This window comes from Apus apus, chromosome 2, assembly GCF_020740795.1.
Source record: "Apus apus isolate bApuApu2 chromosome 2, bApuApu2.pri.cur, whole genome shotgun sequence".
Classification (NCBI taxonomy): domain Eukaryota; kingdom Metazoa; phylum Chordata; class Aves; order Apodiformes; family Apodidae; genus Apus; species Apus apus.
The window spans coordinates 14,457,092-14,473,777 of record NC_067283.1 but is presented as its reverse complement, the minus strand read 5'-3'; the positions used below and the strand labels follow the sequence as shown (position 1 = coordinate 14,473,777).

The window sequence follows — 16,686 nt, the reverse complement described above, 5'->3', positions numbered from 1 at the left end:
GGAAAATGGTGATGCTCTGCCTCTTAATAGCAGACAAGTGCTGCCTGCATGTGACATGAACAGAGTGCAGGTGAGCAATTGGTGCCTCAAAGCTGTTCAGGTTACAGGACTGAAAAGAACAGGATTCCAAACGTAACAATTACATTTATTTTCTTGAATCAGCACATACAGCTCCCAGCTGCACGGCTCTGCCTGACAGTCCTGCCTAAGTGCTGTGTACGCATTATGGCCACCCAGCCAGCAGCTGTTTGCCCATACAGGCTAATCACAATAATGTCACTAATTAACAGAACACTGCGCAAAGAGCTCCAGCATTTCTCCTTAAATCTTAATTAAAAAATGTCAGCCCTGAGTTAAAGATCCAAAAAGCTGATGGCCATGTCTTCTGAAAACTGAGCTGTTAAGTACTGGCCAAATATGAGTATCAAGTCACTGGTGTTATTCTTGCCATTTTTGCCACTGACTGCACAACTTTGGAAATGTACTTCTAAGTCTTCCTGTGCTTATAAAGGAAAGCTGAAGAATCAACACACAGTGCTGATCACGGAGGGCAAGGCTGGAAGTTGAAAATGTAGATTCAGATAGTATATTTAAACTTTTTGAAAGGCAGAGGGAGAGCCTTAGATATGTTCAAATCCCAAACTAAATGTTTTTGTTACATTAATCCAACAGTATCCATCATATATTCACTGTGTGATTTTGTCTGCAGTGGCTAAGATATTACATAAAGCTTTGCAGGGTTTGTAATAGTGTAGCTTGCAGAATTAACTATATTACTGTACTCTGTGTGGACATAACGCAAACAGCAGAAAAACTCAAATACAAAGTTTTGGCTTGGAGTTCATTCATAGCTACCACTCCATGCTTGTATCAATATTTACTACATGATAATTCACTTGAGAACCTGGAAGGATTATACTCTGACTCCTGGTGAGTCAATGAAAATTCTTTCTACAAGCTACTCTTCAGTTCAGCAAAACCACAACAGCATAAAAATGCTTTTTACCTTCTGGAAAGTTTGTGGTCTCTTTTGAGTTTACAGTTATGTAAGAGCTGATGATGTAAACTATCTCCTCACTACTTCTCTGAAGACAATACTCTAAGGGTGTTTATGTACCTTTTTTTTTTGTTACTATAATTGCTTTGGAGGCTTAGTCTATCACATGAGAACTGGTGAGGCTGTATGAGAATAATGCTGACAGCAAAAGGAGTATCAGACGTCACACCACAAAGTTTTGAAACAGCTTCATGCTCCACTTAAGCAGACTTTGACTTTTGCAGCCTAAGGCTTTCTGACGAGCAAATAGCTCCTCCACAGGATATGGGAGGTAACTGTCCCTGCCACTAAACCTGGAACACCAGAGACTGAGCTGCCCTTTCTTCTAGACAGCAAACAAAAGACAAAATGCGCACAAAAATTCTGATCTGAACTGAAACACAGAGAAATGACACTCTAGAACCGTGCTGCAAAATGAATTCTTCCTCCCCTGCAATTCTTAGGGCTGGTTATGAAAATTATATTAAAACCAAAATACCAGTGTTCATACTAATAACTTCCTTAAAATCCAATTCAAGCTCAATTTTACTGAAGAAAAACATAGACTGGTTGCTTATCTATCTCAAAAAAACCTCATTTTGAAATGCAAAACAATTTACTGGCCTTGAAGACAGGAATCAAAAAAGGGCTTGTTTTTTTGTTCTATTTGCTGCTGTTTTTTCACAGCCAGAGAGCAAATGTTTTAATCACCATTTGAGCAGAAATCATTTTTTGCATTGGCATTATCACCTCTTGTACAGATTCCCCTTCCAAGACACTTGCTACTGGCTCCATGGCATGGTGGGAAATCCCAGGGTCTCGAGTCCTGACCTGGTGCCATAGTGTAGGACTGACCATGCCTCTGCAATGGAGCGGAATGAACACTGCTGCTGGAGATGCACAAAAGGGAATATAGTCAAGCTTGTTCTACTTAACTGTAGTTCTGCAAGAATAACAAGAATTTAAGCTGCGTTTCTGTCCATGAAGTGGGCACATAAAATGCTCAGTCAACACAGGAAAGACAAGAGTTGAACAGCTGTTGTTATTTTATGGTGACACCTTTGGAGAACCAAAGGAGAGTGAAAAGCATATAAAACATCAGATAAATACTTTCTCAAAAAGTAAACCTTTCTTTTTAAGAAAAAACAGTGAAGCCCCATTTCTGAGGAACATTCTAGTAAAAGGTGAGAGGGCAGAGTCTGCCCTCTCTCATGCTTTTACTTCTAATCTGCAAGCTCCTGAATTAGATGCCACTCAGATGTAATTATTTTTTTTTTTTTGTTCTAATACTAAAAATTTTTGCTGAGACTGTATACTAGGCTGGTGGCAGCTGTGGGAATATTCCAAGGGGACAGCTTGTGGGCCAGTGTGTCTAACTAATCTAAGCTGCTGAATTAAGCACAATATAGCTGAGGCTGCCAGATAAGGCCAAATCTGATCCTTCATGAGAAAGTGATGCTCAGTCATTCAGTGCTGCTCTATACCTGGCTCTCAGTCCAAACATCCATTACTTAGGGGCTAAGGTGAATGAATATCATACTCATATATGGTGCTCATAGAATCGTAGAATCATATAGATTGGAAAAGACCCTTAAGGTCATTGAGTCCAACTGTAAACCTAACACTGCCAAGTCCACCACTGAAACAAGTCCTTAAGCACCATGTCTACAAGATAAATAAGTAATGCTTTTATAGCTTATAAATATTATATCTGATTAATAATGTCTAAAGTTTAAATCAGTCCAATCTGTGAACAAGAAACTAGAGCTTAATTACAAAATACCAAGAAAAAAATTCTCTGTTCACTTTTTATTTCACTGAAGTCTGGACATTGCTGGACAAAACTGGCTTCTTGAATATTGCCAGATCAGCAGGTAAACAGCTTTATGTCCGTGCAATTTGGGTTTTTATCATATTAAAATATGCAAAGAGTATTGACAGTGTTATCTCCTTCAGATTAATGTGATGAAAGCCAGAATTCCTTAGAAAAAAATAGTTACTACACCAATAATTGCAGGAGCTGGGAAAATCCACAAAAAAACAAACAGTGAAGGAGGCTGATCCCGCTCCCTCCACAGATACATTTTAGTGTATCCAAATCTGGTTCTAGTATCAGTTCTTTCATCTTGGAGCACATATACTATAGCCTGAGCTGTGACACTTCTGCCATGTGACTTCTGCAAAACAAATGAGTTAATGTTAAGCATATGTAGGTTACCAAACTATTCTTGAGTGAACAAAATAACGTATTGGTTTTAAGAAGTAATGTACTTGGTTTATAATTGCTGGATTTGCTCCATGTTTACAAATACTGTCTTGGTACTTTCACTAAGAGAAGAGTGAACATTTTCCATACCCTTTTTGTGGAAAAAACTCCGACAAACCTAAATACAGAAATAGTCTAAAATATTTCACCCTTCCTATGTAGTAACATATAGAACACATCGGAAATTGAGTAGGAATAAGAAACAGCCTCCAAAGGACAGTGTGTGCTCTCTCTGGAGTCTGAGCTCAGAACTCTAGCTAAAACAGGACACAACCAAATATAAAAAGGTCGGAATTCCATCAACAGCAAGGGAGAAACTGTGCATCCAAGCTGGCTTTCTAGCAGTGTGTGTATATAAACGTGTATATGTGTATTAAAGATGTGTATAAGCAGTTAATCAAGAGGAGCTCAATACTTTCAGAGAGACAGTGTCTTTTCAAACACGATTTTCTAATATGCCATGAACTGGAATTTTTTAAAGATCAATTTTATGCATTAAAACAGAAACCATTCCCTTTCCCCCTAGGCAAGATCAGCAATACTAAACCAATTTGTGCACATCATTTTTGAAGCATGATGCTCAAGAAATAACATTTCCGATAAGACCTTATTGGTGTTAACGAGAAGGAAAGAATGTATTTTAGATGTCTTAAGAACAGATGCTTCCCTGACCCTCCATCTAACTGCACCCTGTTTAACTCAATGCATTTCTCCAATTTGTCACAATCATTTTGTCACAAGTCTAATTCAGTTCTCCATAGCATCTGCAGTCCTCAGCATCATGTGCCCATATATTTCTATTATATAGCATTATTTACACTCATCTAGAAGATAAACTATTAGAAATTATGAAAATGTTTCAAAACTTTAACATGTTGACAGTCCAGCGAAGGGAACAGAAGCTGCAAATAGTATCAGGAAAAGAATGACCACTTAATCTTGAATTCACTACTTCGTACTTCCCTGAAATGAAGGCCAAGACATAACACATTTAAAATCCAAAATAACAGAATTGTTTGCATTGTGTTTTGCCGAATCTTTCACATGGAACTTTAAATTGCTTAGATAAAATGTAATAATAAATTGTAAGAGCTCTACGTTTAATTACACAAACTGAAAGTGACAAAGAAGCAAGTCAGTTAACACTAAGCCTATAAATGAAAAATTCAATAGACCTACATAAAACCCCTCCAAATAACAAAACCCACGTAAACAGTGGGATTCAATTACAAAATCAATATCGTTTTACTCAGTGTTTCCTGTTATTCATTGATGAAAATACTCAAAAGAAAAACTTTATTGATTAGTGATAAGGTTAGCAAGTCTAACACTGAAATTCAGATAATTTTGTAACTCTCTCTTTGGCTTCTCAAATATTATTTTCCAGGAAACATGACATCTCCTAAAACACAAACACCTTAAAAGTGAAAACTCTCAGTCCTGATATCAGAAGCATATTACCTCATTGCATTTACTTATTCGCCTCGCCACAATAAGCTGAATCATTCCCCGTTTGTTTCCTTCAGTGGACATGGACCTTCTTAAAGTTTCCATAGCATCTTGATTTGTTTTGCCCAATAATGATTCTCCATTTACTGCTATTAGTTGATCGTTTACTCGAAGCCTACCATCCTAGAAAAGGATAGATCATAGTTACATAGAACACCAACAAAAGAAGTGTAGTCTTCTGGAGAGAGGGGAAAAAAACCACACCAAAAAAACCCTGAAAAACTATGCTTAGTCCTAAGAGTTTATGGCAAAATGAACACTGGTATAATAGCTTCCATTGCATCCACTGTTGGAAATGTCTATTCAAATTCTAGACTTGCACTGCAAGCTATCATCATAACTTGTTTGCACTAATTGGACTGTACCAGAGATTGCTCGTATCCTTCCCAAGAACCTGTACAGGCTGTTTGAATCCCAGGACATGCAAACATGTGAATCTGAGTAAAAATCTAAATGTTACGTCTGACAGTGTAATTGGAAAAAGCTGCTTATAGGGCAATCTCATTATTTTTGAATCTGTGGTTATTTTCAAAACAACTTTATTACGGAAAATCGAGGAAGTCAAAGGTACATGGATGTTCCCTCTCACCTTGGATGCTGCTCCACCGTTAATAATGGACTTGACGAAGATTCCTAAATCGGCATGGTTTTCTTTTGACCGGTTACCTTTGACACTCACACCAAGTCCAGCTGATCCAGAGTCATTCAGTGGAACCTCAAAGGTCAGGAATTCCCTGGTGCCATCAGGTGTGAGGACAAGCTCCTCTTCTTCTGCTTTCTGTCAGGAAGATTAACATGGCATTATAGAAGAGAATTTCTCGTTGGGAATTCTCTTCCCTTAGCTATTAGCATTTAAAAACCTGCTTTTAACTACAATGCCACAATATTTTCCACAGTAATTATTTGAAGAAACATGCACAAGTAGTGTATTTGCAATCACTTCCAGCTGATGCCTAGATTCAGAAATATCTTATGTTTGTGTCTAAGTGCTCACTGTCTAGTAAAATAATTGAATCATGTGTCATTACTGAATGTACCATTAATACCAACTCACATGTAAGCTGCTATTTCATTAGCCAAAAGAGAGCTGTAACAGAAATACTTTTGTACTTGCAAACCTATAGAATTTTTTTAACATCATCATTATCTATGGTAGCTTTGCAGTCATAGGGAGAAATTAAGTGCAAGAAAATGAAACTAAGAAATTACTTATTCACCTCAGTTTGTTTAAAAATAGATGTGTTAGGAAAAACATAAAGTTACATAGCTAGAACTGCAACAGCACATCTCTCTGCTATTGCCAGGCTTAGCATCAGATCCAGCTCTGAATGCCAACTTTCCTGCCTTTCCCAGCTCTGCCCTTCACCTCTGTCCTCTTACCCCCATCTTTGGTTCTTCATTGCTCTCCGCACCCAGTTTTAGCCTGGCTGGGATAATCCCAGATTTTGAGCATCAGGAACTATTGTCTCAGACCTGCTGGTGTCCCTAGCAAGGAGTTGCTCAGTGACACCCTCCCAGACACCCAAAAGCTGTGCAGGCACAGGAGACAGGTCTTCACCTCCTGCTGAGCTCAGGGTGGTGGTGGGCTGGGAGCAGAGGCCCTGGGTGTCCCCACACAGCAATGGCACTCATGAGGGCAGCAGGCATGGGAACAGCACCCAGCAGGCCATGAGATGCTTACATAGAAGAGGCTGCTGGGAAAGGAGGAACAAGAGGGATGAGCTGTTCACCAGCCCTATCCCTTGCAGTAGACACTCACTTTTCTCTGTCCATCTTTCAGTTATAACAAAGTGGTTATAACTACTTGTGGTTATAACTTTATCAATTAAAGAAAAAAGTCATTCCCTTAAAGGCAATTGTTTGCAGCAGGCCCTGTGTCTGGCCTTCAGAAAGATGCTCATGAACCTGAATGTGCTGGTTTTTTCTCATCCACATGAAGGAGAAGCAGTAAGAGAATATACACTAGAAGGTGCAAAGTAATGTCCAACAGTCAAAAGTTCTTCTCTGGAAGAATTAATCTGGCCAATTTTTTTCATAACACTAGCAAAAGTGAAACCTCTTACTGACACTGATTTTATATCGCATTTTCTCATGTCATTATCATCTGCTTAGAGAGCAGGAAAAAATATGAGAAGTTAACGTGTGTCTGCTGAGCCGTCCCTGTTTTTTAAGACCTAAAGAATTACAAAGGTGACAGGCTCTTCTGAAATCCAAATACAAACTACAGCAAAGATGGATGTGAAAGTCATGTGGAGTAGAGCAGACTGAGACCATCAATTTGGGCACAAGCTTGCTAGTTATGTCACTATTGACCTAGAAATGCAATGTGAAAATGTCACATGGGAAGGCAGTCAGATGCTGAGAGAACCAGAACAGCTGAGGGAAGAAAAACAGGAGCTCTGCCTTTTCCCACTTGGTTAGAAGCATGAACTTTAATGTGTTCACCAGCCCTTTCCCTTGCATTAGACACTATTTGTTTGTCCATAACCATCTTTTGTTTATAACAAAGCGTAATGCTTCATTATTTTAAAAAGAAAAAAAAATAGCACCCTCTATCCAATGCCATAGCTAAGCTGGCCCGCTTATGAATCCCATTATCCAAATAAATCTCTTGGCCATGCAAAACAGTATGAACTGTGATAGCTGTTATGAATGGAAAGGTGGACTGTGTCCATGGAAAAAATACTTAATCTTAAAAATATTTCCCAAATGTTGGGAAAATTATAACCCTAATTTTCCTGTTTGGGTCACAAAAGCACGAGTTGCAGCACACATTTGAGATGCATCTTTTGTCAGCTGGCTGCAGAATAAAACAATCTGAGACAGATGCACTTTACCTTTGAGTTTCTGTAACACTGATCACTTTCATATTCCTTAATAAATAGTAGGAATAAAAGCTTGTGAGCCAAAAGGTAGATAAATCCAAGGTAGGATGTATGGGTAATCCAAGGCAGCACATAAGCTTATTGGATTTTTCTTTATTATTGTTACCATAAATTTACAAACAATCCTCCTCTTCCAGTAGTATTTTCTAATGGTCAAAAATATGCCAGAACTTCAGCCACAGCCATTTCTCTTTCAAGGCAGAGAACTAAACTGCTTCCCTGCACAGCCCATCCCCATTGAGTGCACTTCTACATGCCAAAGGGTCAACTGGAGAGAGCATCTCAATAAGCATCCCCAAGGACTTGGCTAATGGCCTCTACACTACTTCTCTTCAGTAAGACCAAAGAGCTGCATTGTCAGCTCAGCACTGTTCTTAATGTAAGGCTTCTGCTTGCTTGTTTTCCACAGTCTTATATAAGGAAAAGATCTAATGCTAATATCAAGCTACAGACACCTAAATGTAGAGGTGATAATTAAGGCCTAAACCTGGAGCAAACTTCTCCTTTGCAGATGCACATGAGTGAGTAGGTCACATACATGAAAAAAATGAGAAACAGCTGCTTCAGTTCTGGAACAGAAATACTGAAACCATGAGAAAATTGTTCAACTCATCCAAAGAGAAAAATACCCTTACTGGACTAAGGCTAAATTGCTCTAGGGACTTCATCAGATGACCACAACCTTTTTTGCAACTAAGCCAGCTTGTTTCACCACCCATACCTGTGTCTGCAATTTTAGGGGCATGTTTTGCCCTCTAGAATCTGTGTGTCATCTGTCAGTACTACACAGATGCTGGAATATAGATTGCAAAAAGAGAAAGTGATATTCCACAACTTTTCATAGAATACTTAGGAGAAAAATGTGGCTTTTAAGTATAACTGAAGCATTAAGATTCAAGAACTATGGATATGAAAGTACTGACTAACATTTGTGCCACACCATGGTACCAAAGAAGGTCTTACTATATATGTTATATTGAATACAACTTCATACACACAAACTTTGGAATTGAACTATATAGAGATCAGGAAAACCTAAGCATGTCATAAAAGAGACATTCTCAGAGAAATACACAGGAAGATTTTAGCTTGATACCATAATATCTTGAACTAAACTTGTAAAAACAAAATAAACAAAAAACCCACAAAACTTAAGACTGGTTGAATCTTTCCTTCCTCAAAGCCTTATAGAGCACAGAAACATTTGTATGTATAGTGAACATCCCCAATCAGTTAAATAACAGTTATTATAAAAAAGTAAAATTTGCACTGAATTGTGCTGAACATTAAGCACCTAAATGTAACTAACCATAGAAATTCCCTAATACATCCATGAGACAGCATAAAGACCCACAAAAATCTAAAATGCAGCATTAAAAAATTTCAACTGAGAACACAATCACTTCCTAATTGCAATAACTTCCATTTGATCTGGATACACTCTAAATTAATAGCTTCACTATGTCAATCAAACACCTCAACACTATTATCATGATTACTTGTTCCATAGGAGAAATTTAGTCCTACTTTGACAGGCCAGCAGTAAACATGCAAGCAAAAATATATACTGTGAACCCTGAACAATAAAATTCAACTCCCTTAAGATTTTTCACACACTATGTCCAAAACAATTAACAGCAGAACAATATTCTTTTCAGACAGAATCAGCTAAGGGAAAGGTCAGCTGAAATGACTTCAGCTGGATGAATGAAGCTGCTGAAGTATGTAATTTGTCCTAAAAATTCGATTGGTTGTAAATATGTAGGTGAATTTTTTGTTGTTGTTGCTTGTTTCAAATTCATACTTAGCATCAATTTACACTAAATGACGAGATAAGTTTTCCAATACAGCATAAAAACATGTAAATGTAAAGACAGACTTTCTGACTAAAGCAAATTTATGGCAGTGTTCCAACATGTATAGGGATTTCTAAAAGCCACACAATAAACAGGGGGAAATTGTTCTTCTTTCCAACATAACATCAGTTTCTGATCTAATTGTAAAACCCTGTTTAATTTTATAAACAATGTTAAAATGGACCTTGACACTAAGATTACAATAGCTTTATCTCATCATGTTAGTAACAGCAGCTCCTCCTTTGTCTTTTATGTTTTAAATACTACGAAGAAATTTCTTGCTTGGGACTTTTTCCCTTTATGAAACCTCATCAGGATTCAGCTGGTGAGTAAGCCGCATGAGATGGGTGAAGGAACAGCAAAGAAAAACCTCCTCCCACCCAACGGGGGAAGCAATTTTCAATCAAGCTGGGACAAGTTTCCAAAGTGGCTCACTGCAGCTACAAATCTGGCTGCATTCTCTCCAGGGAAGTTCATTCTCTTGCAAGCTTAGACATGCTGTCTTCTCAGCAGTTATAAGTCACTGAAACTTGTCTGCAAGTTACTTTGTGATTGCTTTCTTTCACAGAAGCAATTAATAAGGCTCTACATTCTCCCTTTTAAAGGGTAGCCTATATTTCCAAGTTATGTATATGAAAACATTTACAGGGCTCTTGTATGCACAGGCATATGTATGTAAATATACAAACACACCCTTGTATATGCCAGGATGAGGAAATTCACAAGATAAATCATGTAACTATAGCAGAAACCCTACCTAACGCCTTCAATGACCCAATCTACACTATTCACTTCACTTGCCCCCAAATCCTGTTGCATCCAGACTTCTAACATCACAACCCTAAGCTTGTTAGCCTTTGTTTAATTATTATTTTGTTAACCCATCAACATTTTGCCTCACAAATGTATCTTCTCTCTTCTCAATTTGTCCAGACAGAAAATGTCAAGTTCTTTAAAGATGAGTTTGAAGTCCCCCAGACATAAGAGCTCACTAGGTCTAAGGAGCCAAAGCTGTAAAAGTAAAAGGGCTGAAAACTGCAAAATGCAAGGTTTAGTAATTTGGTTCCAATAAGGGGGAATTGCAGTCTAATATCACAGCCTTTTCCAGAATATTTTCAATCTTTATAAGATTTTAATATATAATTAATTATTCTTTCTCCCAAGGCACCCATGATACTAAGAAATCATAATTACTACACATTGGAAAACTAGTAAAATTTGTCTCAGTATTATTATAACAAAATACAATTCTGATTTTAAAACACACATGATATACACAAGAGAGAGAAGATTTCACTTAGCTGTTGTGCAAAGACATTCTTGACATCAGGGATGACTCAAATTGCTTTGTCCTTCAAGTTAGGTGGATGACACTACTGTCTTATCAGGCCATATTTCAACTAAGACATACTAAAAGATGATGACTCACTTTCACCATATACCTTCTCATATACAAATGTAGAACATGTGAATCAAAGACATCTAAGGAACCAAAACAGCATCCATGGCCAACAACCGTTTCATGGGAGTGATGTTTAGAACTTGTGAAAATGTAGATGTATTACTGCCAGAGGTACTGAAAACAGAGCAATGTAGGTGGCCTGTAACACTTCTCTAACTTCAGTCGAGGTTTCTCCTTGGGAGGAATAACCGAGAGCTGATACATCCTGCCATGGGTAGGTACTAAAGATAAATCCAACTACAGCAGCTCATTCAGATTTTAAAGTGGACTGACAGCAGAGAAAGGCCTCCCTTCTGGTACAACAGTGACACGCACACTCCAATCCCGTTTCCTCCTGAAATGCAACAAAGCCTTTTATCTTTTCCCCACCCTCCCCCCCATCCCCATCAATCATGTGCTGCATTACAGGTTATAAGGCCCGAAGCATCTGCTTACCTAGTTATAAAATGATATAGGGTTTAAGCCAACTAAAAACTAAAATTCTTACGGTTGCTCTCTTTTTCTAACTTTTCCTAGGTTAAGTATTTTAATATCTTCCATATGTTAGATAAACACTAATGAATCTTATTTGCACATATACACTGAGACTCATTATTCATATTAGCTAAGTTAATCTGTCACATCTGGCAAAGACTGCACTCTTGTTCAAATCAAACAGCAGCTGCTAAATATCAAAAACTACATCTGAATTCTGAGATTTTATGGGAAATGTGGTCTGCTTTAATTTTAATCTCATCAAGGAAAAGTTTTTTGCATGTGGATTAACTTTGGTACGTATTTATACGCAGAAATGTTAGCTCATGAAAATACTGCAAAACAGGCCCTTTATATTTCCAGTTATGTCCATTTTAAGGATTTAATTTAATATCAAAAAGCATGTTCCACATTGAAAAATGTCTTCAGTTTAATGTTTTTGATGGATTAAAAAATGGTTTAGGAAAAAATTTAATGTTTTCCAAAGCACAAAAATTGTAGCATGTGATTTTCATTCTGTATGAAAATCAAAGCTTTGCAAAAGCCCATATTTAAGTACATCCACATGTTTGCTATTTATAAGAAGGCCATTGCTTGTCTATACTAACATTATTCTCCCTAATGCTAACACTGATCTGGGCTGTCGTAGAAACTGGTTTAAGCAGCTGAGATTCTACATTTGATATAAACTGATCAGGTTATGCATCTCAGAACTTCACACAGGGACTTGTTCTTACTCAGACTTTGTGCTACTACTGTATGTTCTGAAACAAATATGCACTTGTAATGCTAACACCATTTCTTCACAAGATGCTTATCCTAGAGAAGTTGAAACCAAGGGATTAGATACACAGCAGGTGTCTGCTCTGTCAAAGCAGCCTACAAAGCTGCAGCTCTCTGCACTATCCCTTGCTCAAGAAAAACTTCAATGCCCAACACTGCTCCCTAAAATTCTTTATACTTCTCTCACCAGCTTATGGGATGTACAAGACCTGAAAGACTAAAGAAACAGAAAGAGAGTGTCTGAGAAAGCCAGACAGAAAAACAAAAAAACCCCCACAGTTGAAAGGGAAATAATGCCTTTGTAGAAGTCCATAGCAAGAAACACGTTTCACATGAGGCAAAGTCTGTAGGGGCACTGAGACTGACCTATGTCTTACTTCTACGTCTGCTACAAAGTTTCAGGCAAACATGACAAACCACTTAATTTCACTATTTTAATAGCAAGAAAGAATCAACAACAAGAGTCTAAAGAGAGCAATGCAGTACAAGAACCTTTGCACACAACCAATGAGTTTTCAGAGGTGAAACAGGAATTTTAAGCAACAATGTGAACTTTGCACTCAGCCAAATTAGGACAAGTGTTTGAAAGAACCCTATGACCCTATTGCCTGTGCTAGCAGATGGCCAACTAAAGGCCATGGTGACCCCTTTCAGTCTCACACCCTATATCTATTGTTTGAATTGTAAATGACTTACACAGTCAACTCTTGTTATCAAAAACAACATAAGGCTGGTATGTAAGGAAGAGTATAACAATGGTGAGTAATGATGTGCACACCAGTGGGCCTTCAGGGTGACTCTGCAACAGTGGCACTGAGGCAACTGTTACAGAACTGAAGTGGAGCAACACATACAGTATCTTCAGCAAAACTGGCAACTGACCAGCAAGTGTTACCAACATGAGCTTTGAGAAAATAGCCTGCAGTGCACCAGGGAGCCAGCTTGGGTCTGCCACACTGCAGCCCAGGTAAAACACCTGCAGATGATGGGGACAAAATTCTGAGTGTGTCCTAAGTACAGCATTACAGAGGAGTTTATGTAGATTATCACTGAATGTTCCAGGAAATTCAGGCTACTCAAAAAGCATTTATAAACACAGACACTCAACGAATGTATCAATTATTCACTAGGAATTAATGTCTCAGCTCTACTCATTAATATCCCAGAAGATGCTATTCAATACTAGAGTATCTCCAATAGTGAAAGACTGTAAATACAACAGTATCCTGCAGAAGATCACACACTGATTACCTTTCTTTCATATGGCCAGTGATTTGCTTACCTCATAAACTCTATTAAAAATATAATCTGAAACCATTCAAAATAGTACTAAAAAAGGCTTTTAAGCATTGTAATCACACCATAAGAGGATAAAAAGATATACAAAGAAGCAATACCAGTTTATTTGCAGTATTCCTAAATGCCATGGAGGAAACAAATGTTATCAGCTTAATCATCAGCCAAAACTCTCCTCTTTTGGTAAAATCATTCTGTTTCTAATGGTACCAGCACTGCTCTTGGTATAGGCTGGTATTAGCCAATGTACAGTCTTGGCTCAATTTTTAGATGTTTGGATCACCTCTTGCAGCAATGGAAACTGATCAAGCTCTAAACTGCTCTCCAGATGAACGTTCTGTGTGAAGGAAGTCTTGCATCAACTGGATTATACAGAGCTGCTACAAAAGCTGAAGTTCTGCCTAAGTGCTAAATATGAAGTGGTGGGAACTTAATGTATAGATTTTGCAAAACAGCCATGGATACATATCCAGTGACTATGGCACTTGAAGCTATACCAATAGCTTTTCACCAAAAGTAAAAAAACCAAACACACATGCACTCAGTACATCGCCATCTTAAAGCTCAACAACGACAGTGCTTTTTTTCCCCAAGATTAACATCCAAGAATTTTCCATCTATTAATCAATATAAATTATGTCTTTCTATGCCTTTGCTAGTGTATCTCTCAAATTCATCACACAAAAAGGTGCAAACAAAAAGTGTACAAAAATACTTATGAATAATTAGTTCTTACAAAATGCCTCTGATCACATGGTGGTATCACCCCATTCCTATAGGTGATAAACATTGCCTAAGTATTGTAGCTAGCTAATTTACTCAGAATCACACAGAAAAGTCTACAGCAAGTATAGCAATTGAACCCAAAAATGCTGACAGGTTTAGCCATGACATTATCCTTGGCTTCTGAAAAAACACAGTGATTAAAATGAAATTTAGATAATAACAGCAGTATCAGATGTTCAAGTTCAGAAGAAAATAAAAAGCAATCCCATTTGCAATTTGTATCAGGGCTGCTAAACATTTATATATTGTTCCAACACACCAACCACTCTTGTTTTGCCACTGTTACAAATTCTGCACTCACTAAAATTCTTAACATTCTGCTCACTTACAGAAATTTGACAGAAAAACAAATGAGAACAGAAAACTGAAGCTTTCCCATGCTACTGAACGCAACAATCACGAAATCCTCAGTCCTAACTTTTAATCTCTTTTTACCAATAGACAACACTTCCTAGAAAGTACTTACTTATATGATAATTATTATTTTTCTAGCATTACGCTTACATGAATGTTAAGTTGCCAGTTCCGAATTCAAAAAACAAACAGTGAATTACAATTGTAAAAGCAAGATATTACTGAAACACTATTGACTTTCAAACAGTATGACGAAAAATTAATTGGCAGATGTTTTACATAGCATAATTAACAGTTCATTTCAATGCTCTGTAACAAGATTAAAATAATTATAATTAGAAACAGAAATGTAATAATGATAAATTACTAGTTTTCATATTATGGTCCATCTCCTACATTCCAAATAATCACCATGTTTAGAAATAGGTGCATCTGCTCCATGCTGTCATTAGCTATAGAAATGGCACAAATTTGTGGTTGGATGAAACAGTCTTTCAACCAAGATTCAGGAGACTTCCTGCATCAGGAGTAAATGGAGCACCTGTTCTGTTCTTCAGCAAAATGGAAGGTAAAAACAGCAGCACTGTTTTCACCAGGGCACAGTTACTGGGTAGAAGCTAAAGCTGCATCAGCAATTTGCATTTATTTACAGATAACTGGAGATAAGCTTAAATTCCATAAGCTTAGCAACTTACAAAAACTCCTCATATGGAAGTTCAAGAAAAAGAATATGAAAATCCATATTCTATGACAGTGTGGAAAATATTAAGTCATATTATTTCCTATATGAGTAGTAAGAAATAACTCTCTCAAGGATTTCAGGCCACAAATATATTAGGAAAAAAATTTTAAAGGGTTTTTTTTATTACATATATGAAGACTATGACTACTACATCCACGTGTCACAATATTAGCGTGAACCATTTCAAAGTAACAGTTACATGAATGTAACCCCTGAGTGTTAAGAATGTGTTGGTAATTAGGCTTTGTATTTTGGGATTTACATATAAATTTTATCTCAGGCATTCCATTTTCATGTGTTTTTTTTTTCTTTTTTAAATTTAAATGTTCTTTTTTCTTCTATTTCCCCAAAAAGACATAACAGTAAGAAAAAAACCCCACAACCATTTTGCTTTTAAATTAAAAATGGACACATACTTCAGCTCTGTCTCATTTCTATAGCTTCACTGCTTTCATCACGCTTTCTAAGTTTGGTTTGTGGTTTGTTGGGTTTTTTTGCTCTGCTTTCTACTGTCAAGTCCTTGACACTTGGAGACTAAAACTTCACTACCAACAGAACCAAGATCAGAGCAGGCACAGAAATAGAAATTACAAGATCAGAAATCTCAAAGATTTGAAAGTAGATAGAGGAGGAATAAACAGGGATTGAGGCAGAGCCAAGAAGAAATAATAATATAAGAATAAGAATTAGAATAAGCATAAGAATGTGACTGTATTATTAATGTGCAGCTGATGAAAATTAGTTCTGTAAAATTGAAATATAACACTTTTCCAAAGCAAAGTAGATTGAAAGAAGAGAGGTAAGTGCAAAAGCTTTGTGCATTAAAATACCGACATACTTCACGCTTAATGAACTTTTAATTCCCAACTAGGAGTAGGAAAATTTAAATAAACCCATTGTTTCTATTACTAGTCACTGATCCTCTGAGCCTTCAAATATATAACAAAAAAACCTCCACCACATAATGAATAAAAACCCAATACATTATGCAAATGATATTTTTGTATTAACCAGCTTTCTAGCTTTCTTCCCTCACTAACCAAGTATGTCTCCAGTTATTTCCCAATTCACTTCCTTATTTCCAAAGGCTTGCTAAGGCTTCCTAGCAGTTTTCTCAGAAATCCCTAGCTAGTCATATACCTTCTGTCCCTCTTGCATAATCCCCAGGTTAACAAGAAATTTTTAACTCAAATTTATAGAGAACAAATGAGAAATCCTTATTTTCTTTTGATCTTGC

The 16,686-nt window shown here is 37.1% G+C and overlaps 1 protein-coding gene across 16 annotated transcripts in view; it reads right to left on the bottom strand.

The window, feature by feature from the left end:
* The window catches only part of PARD3 (par-3 family cell polarity regulator), a 450,732-nt gene that overhangs the window by 178,686 nt on the left and 255,360 nt on the right, over nucleotides 1–16,686 (bottom strand). For all 16 annotated transcript variants that reach the window (XM_051609203.1, XM_051609204.1, XM_051609205.1 and 13 more), the window contains 2 exons: nucleotides 5,401–5,589; nucleotides 4,764–4,934 (listed from right to left, as the gene is read on the bottom strand). In XM_051609203.1, coding sequence (XP_051465163.1) covers nucleotides 4,764–4,934; nucleotides 5,401–5,589 — 360 coding nt within the window. The remainder of the gene's footprint in view (nucleotides 1–4,763; nucleotides 4,935–5,400; nucleotides 5,590–16,686) is intronic.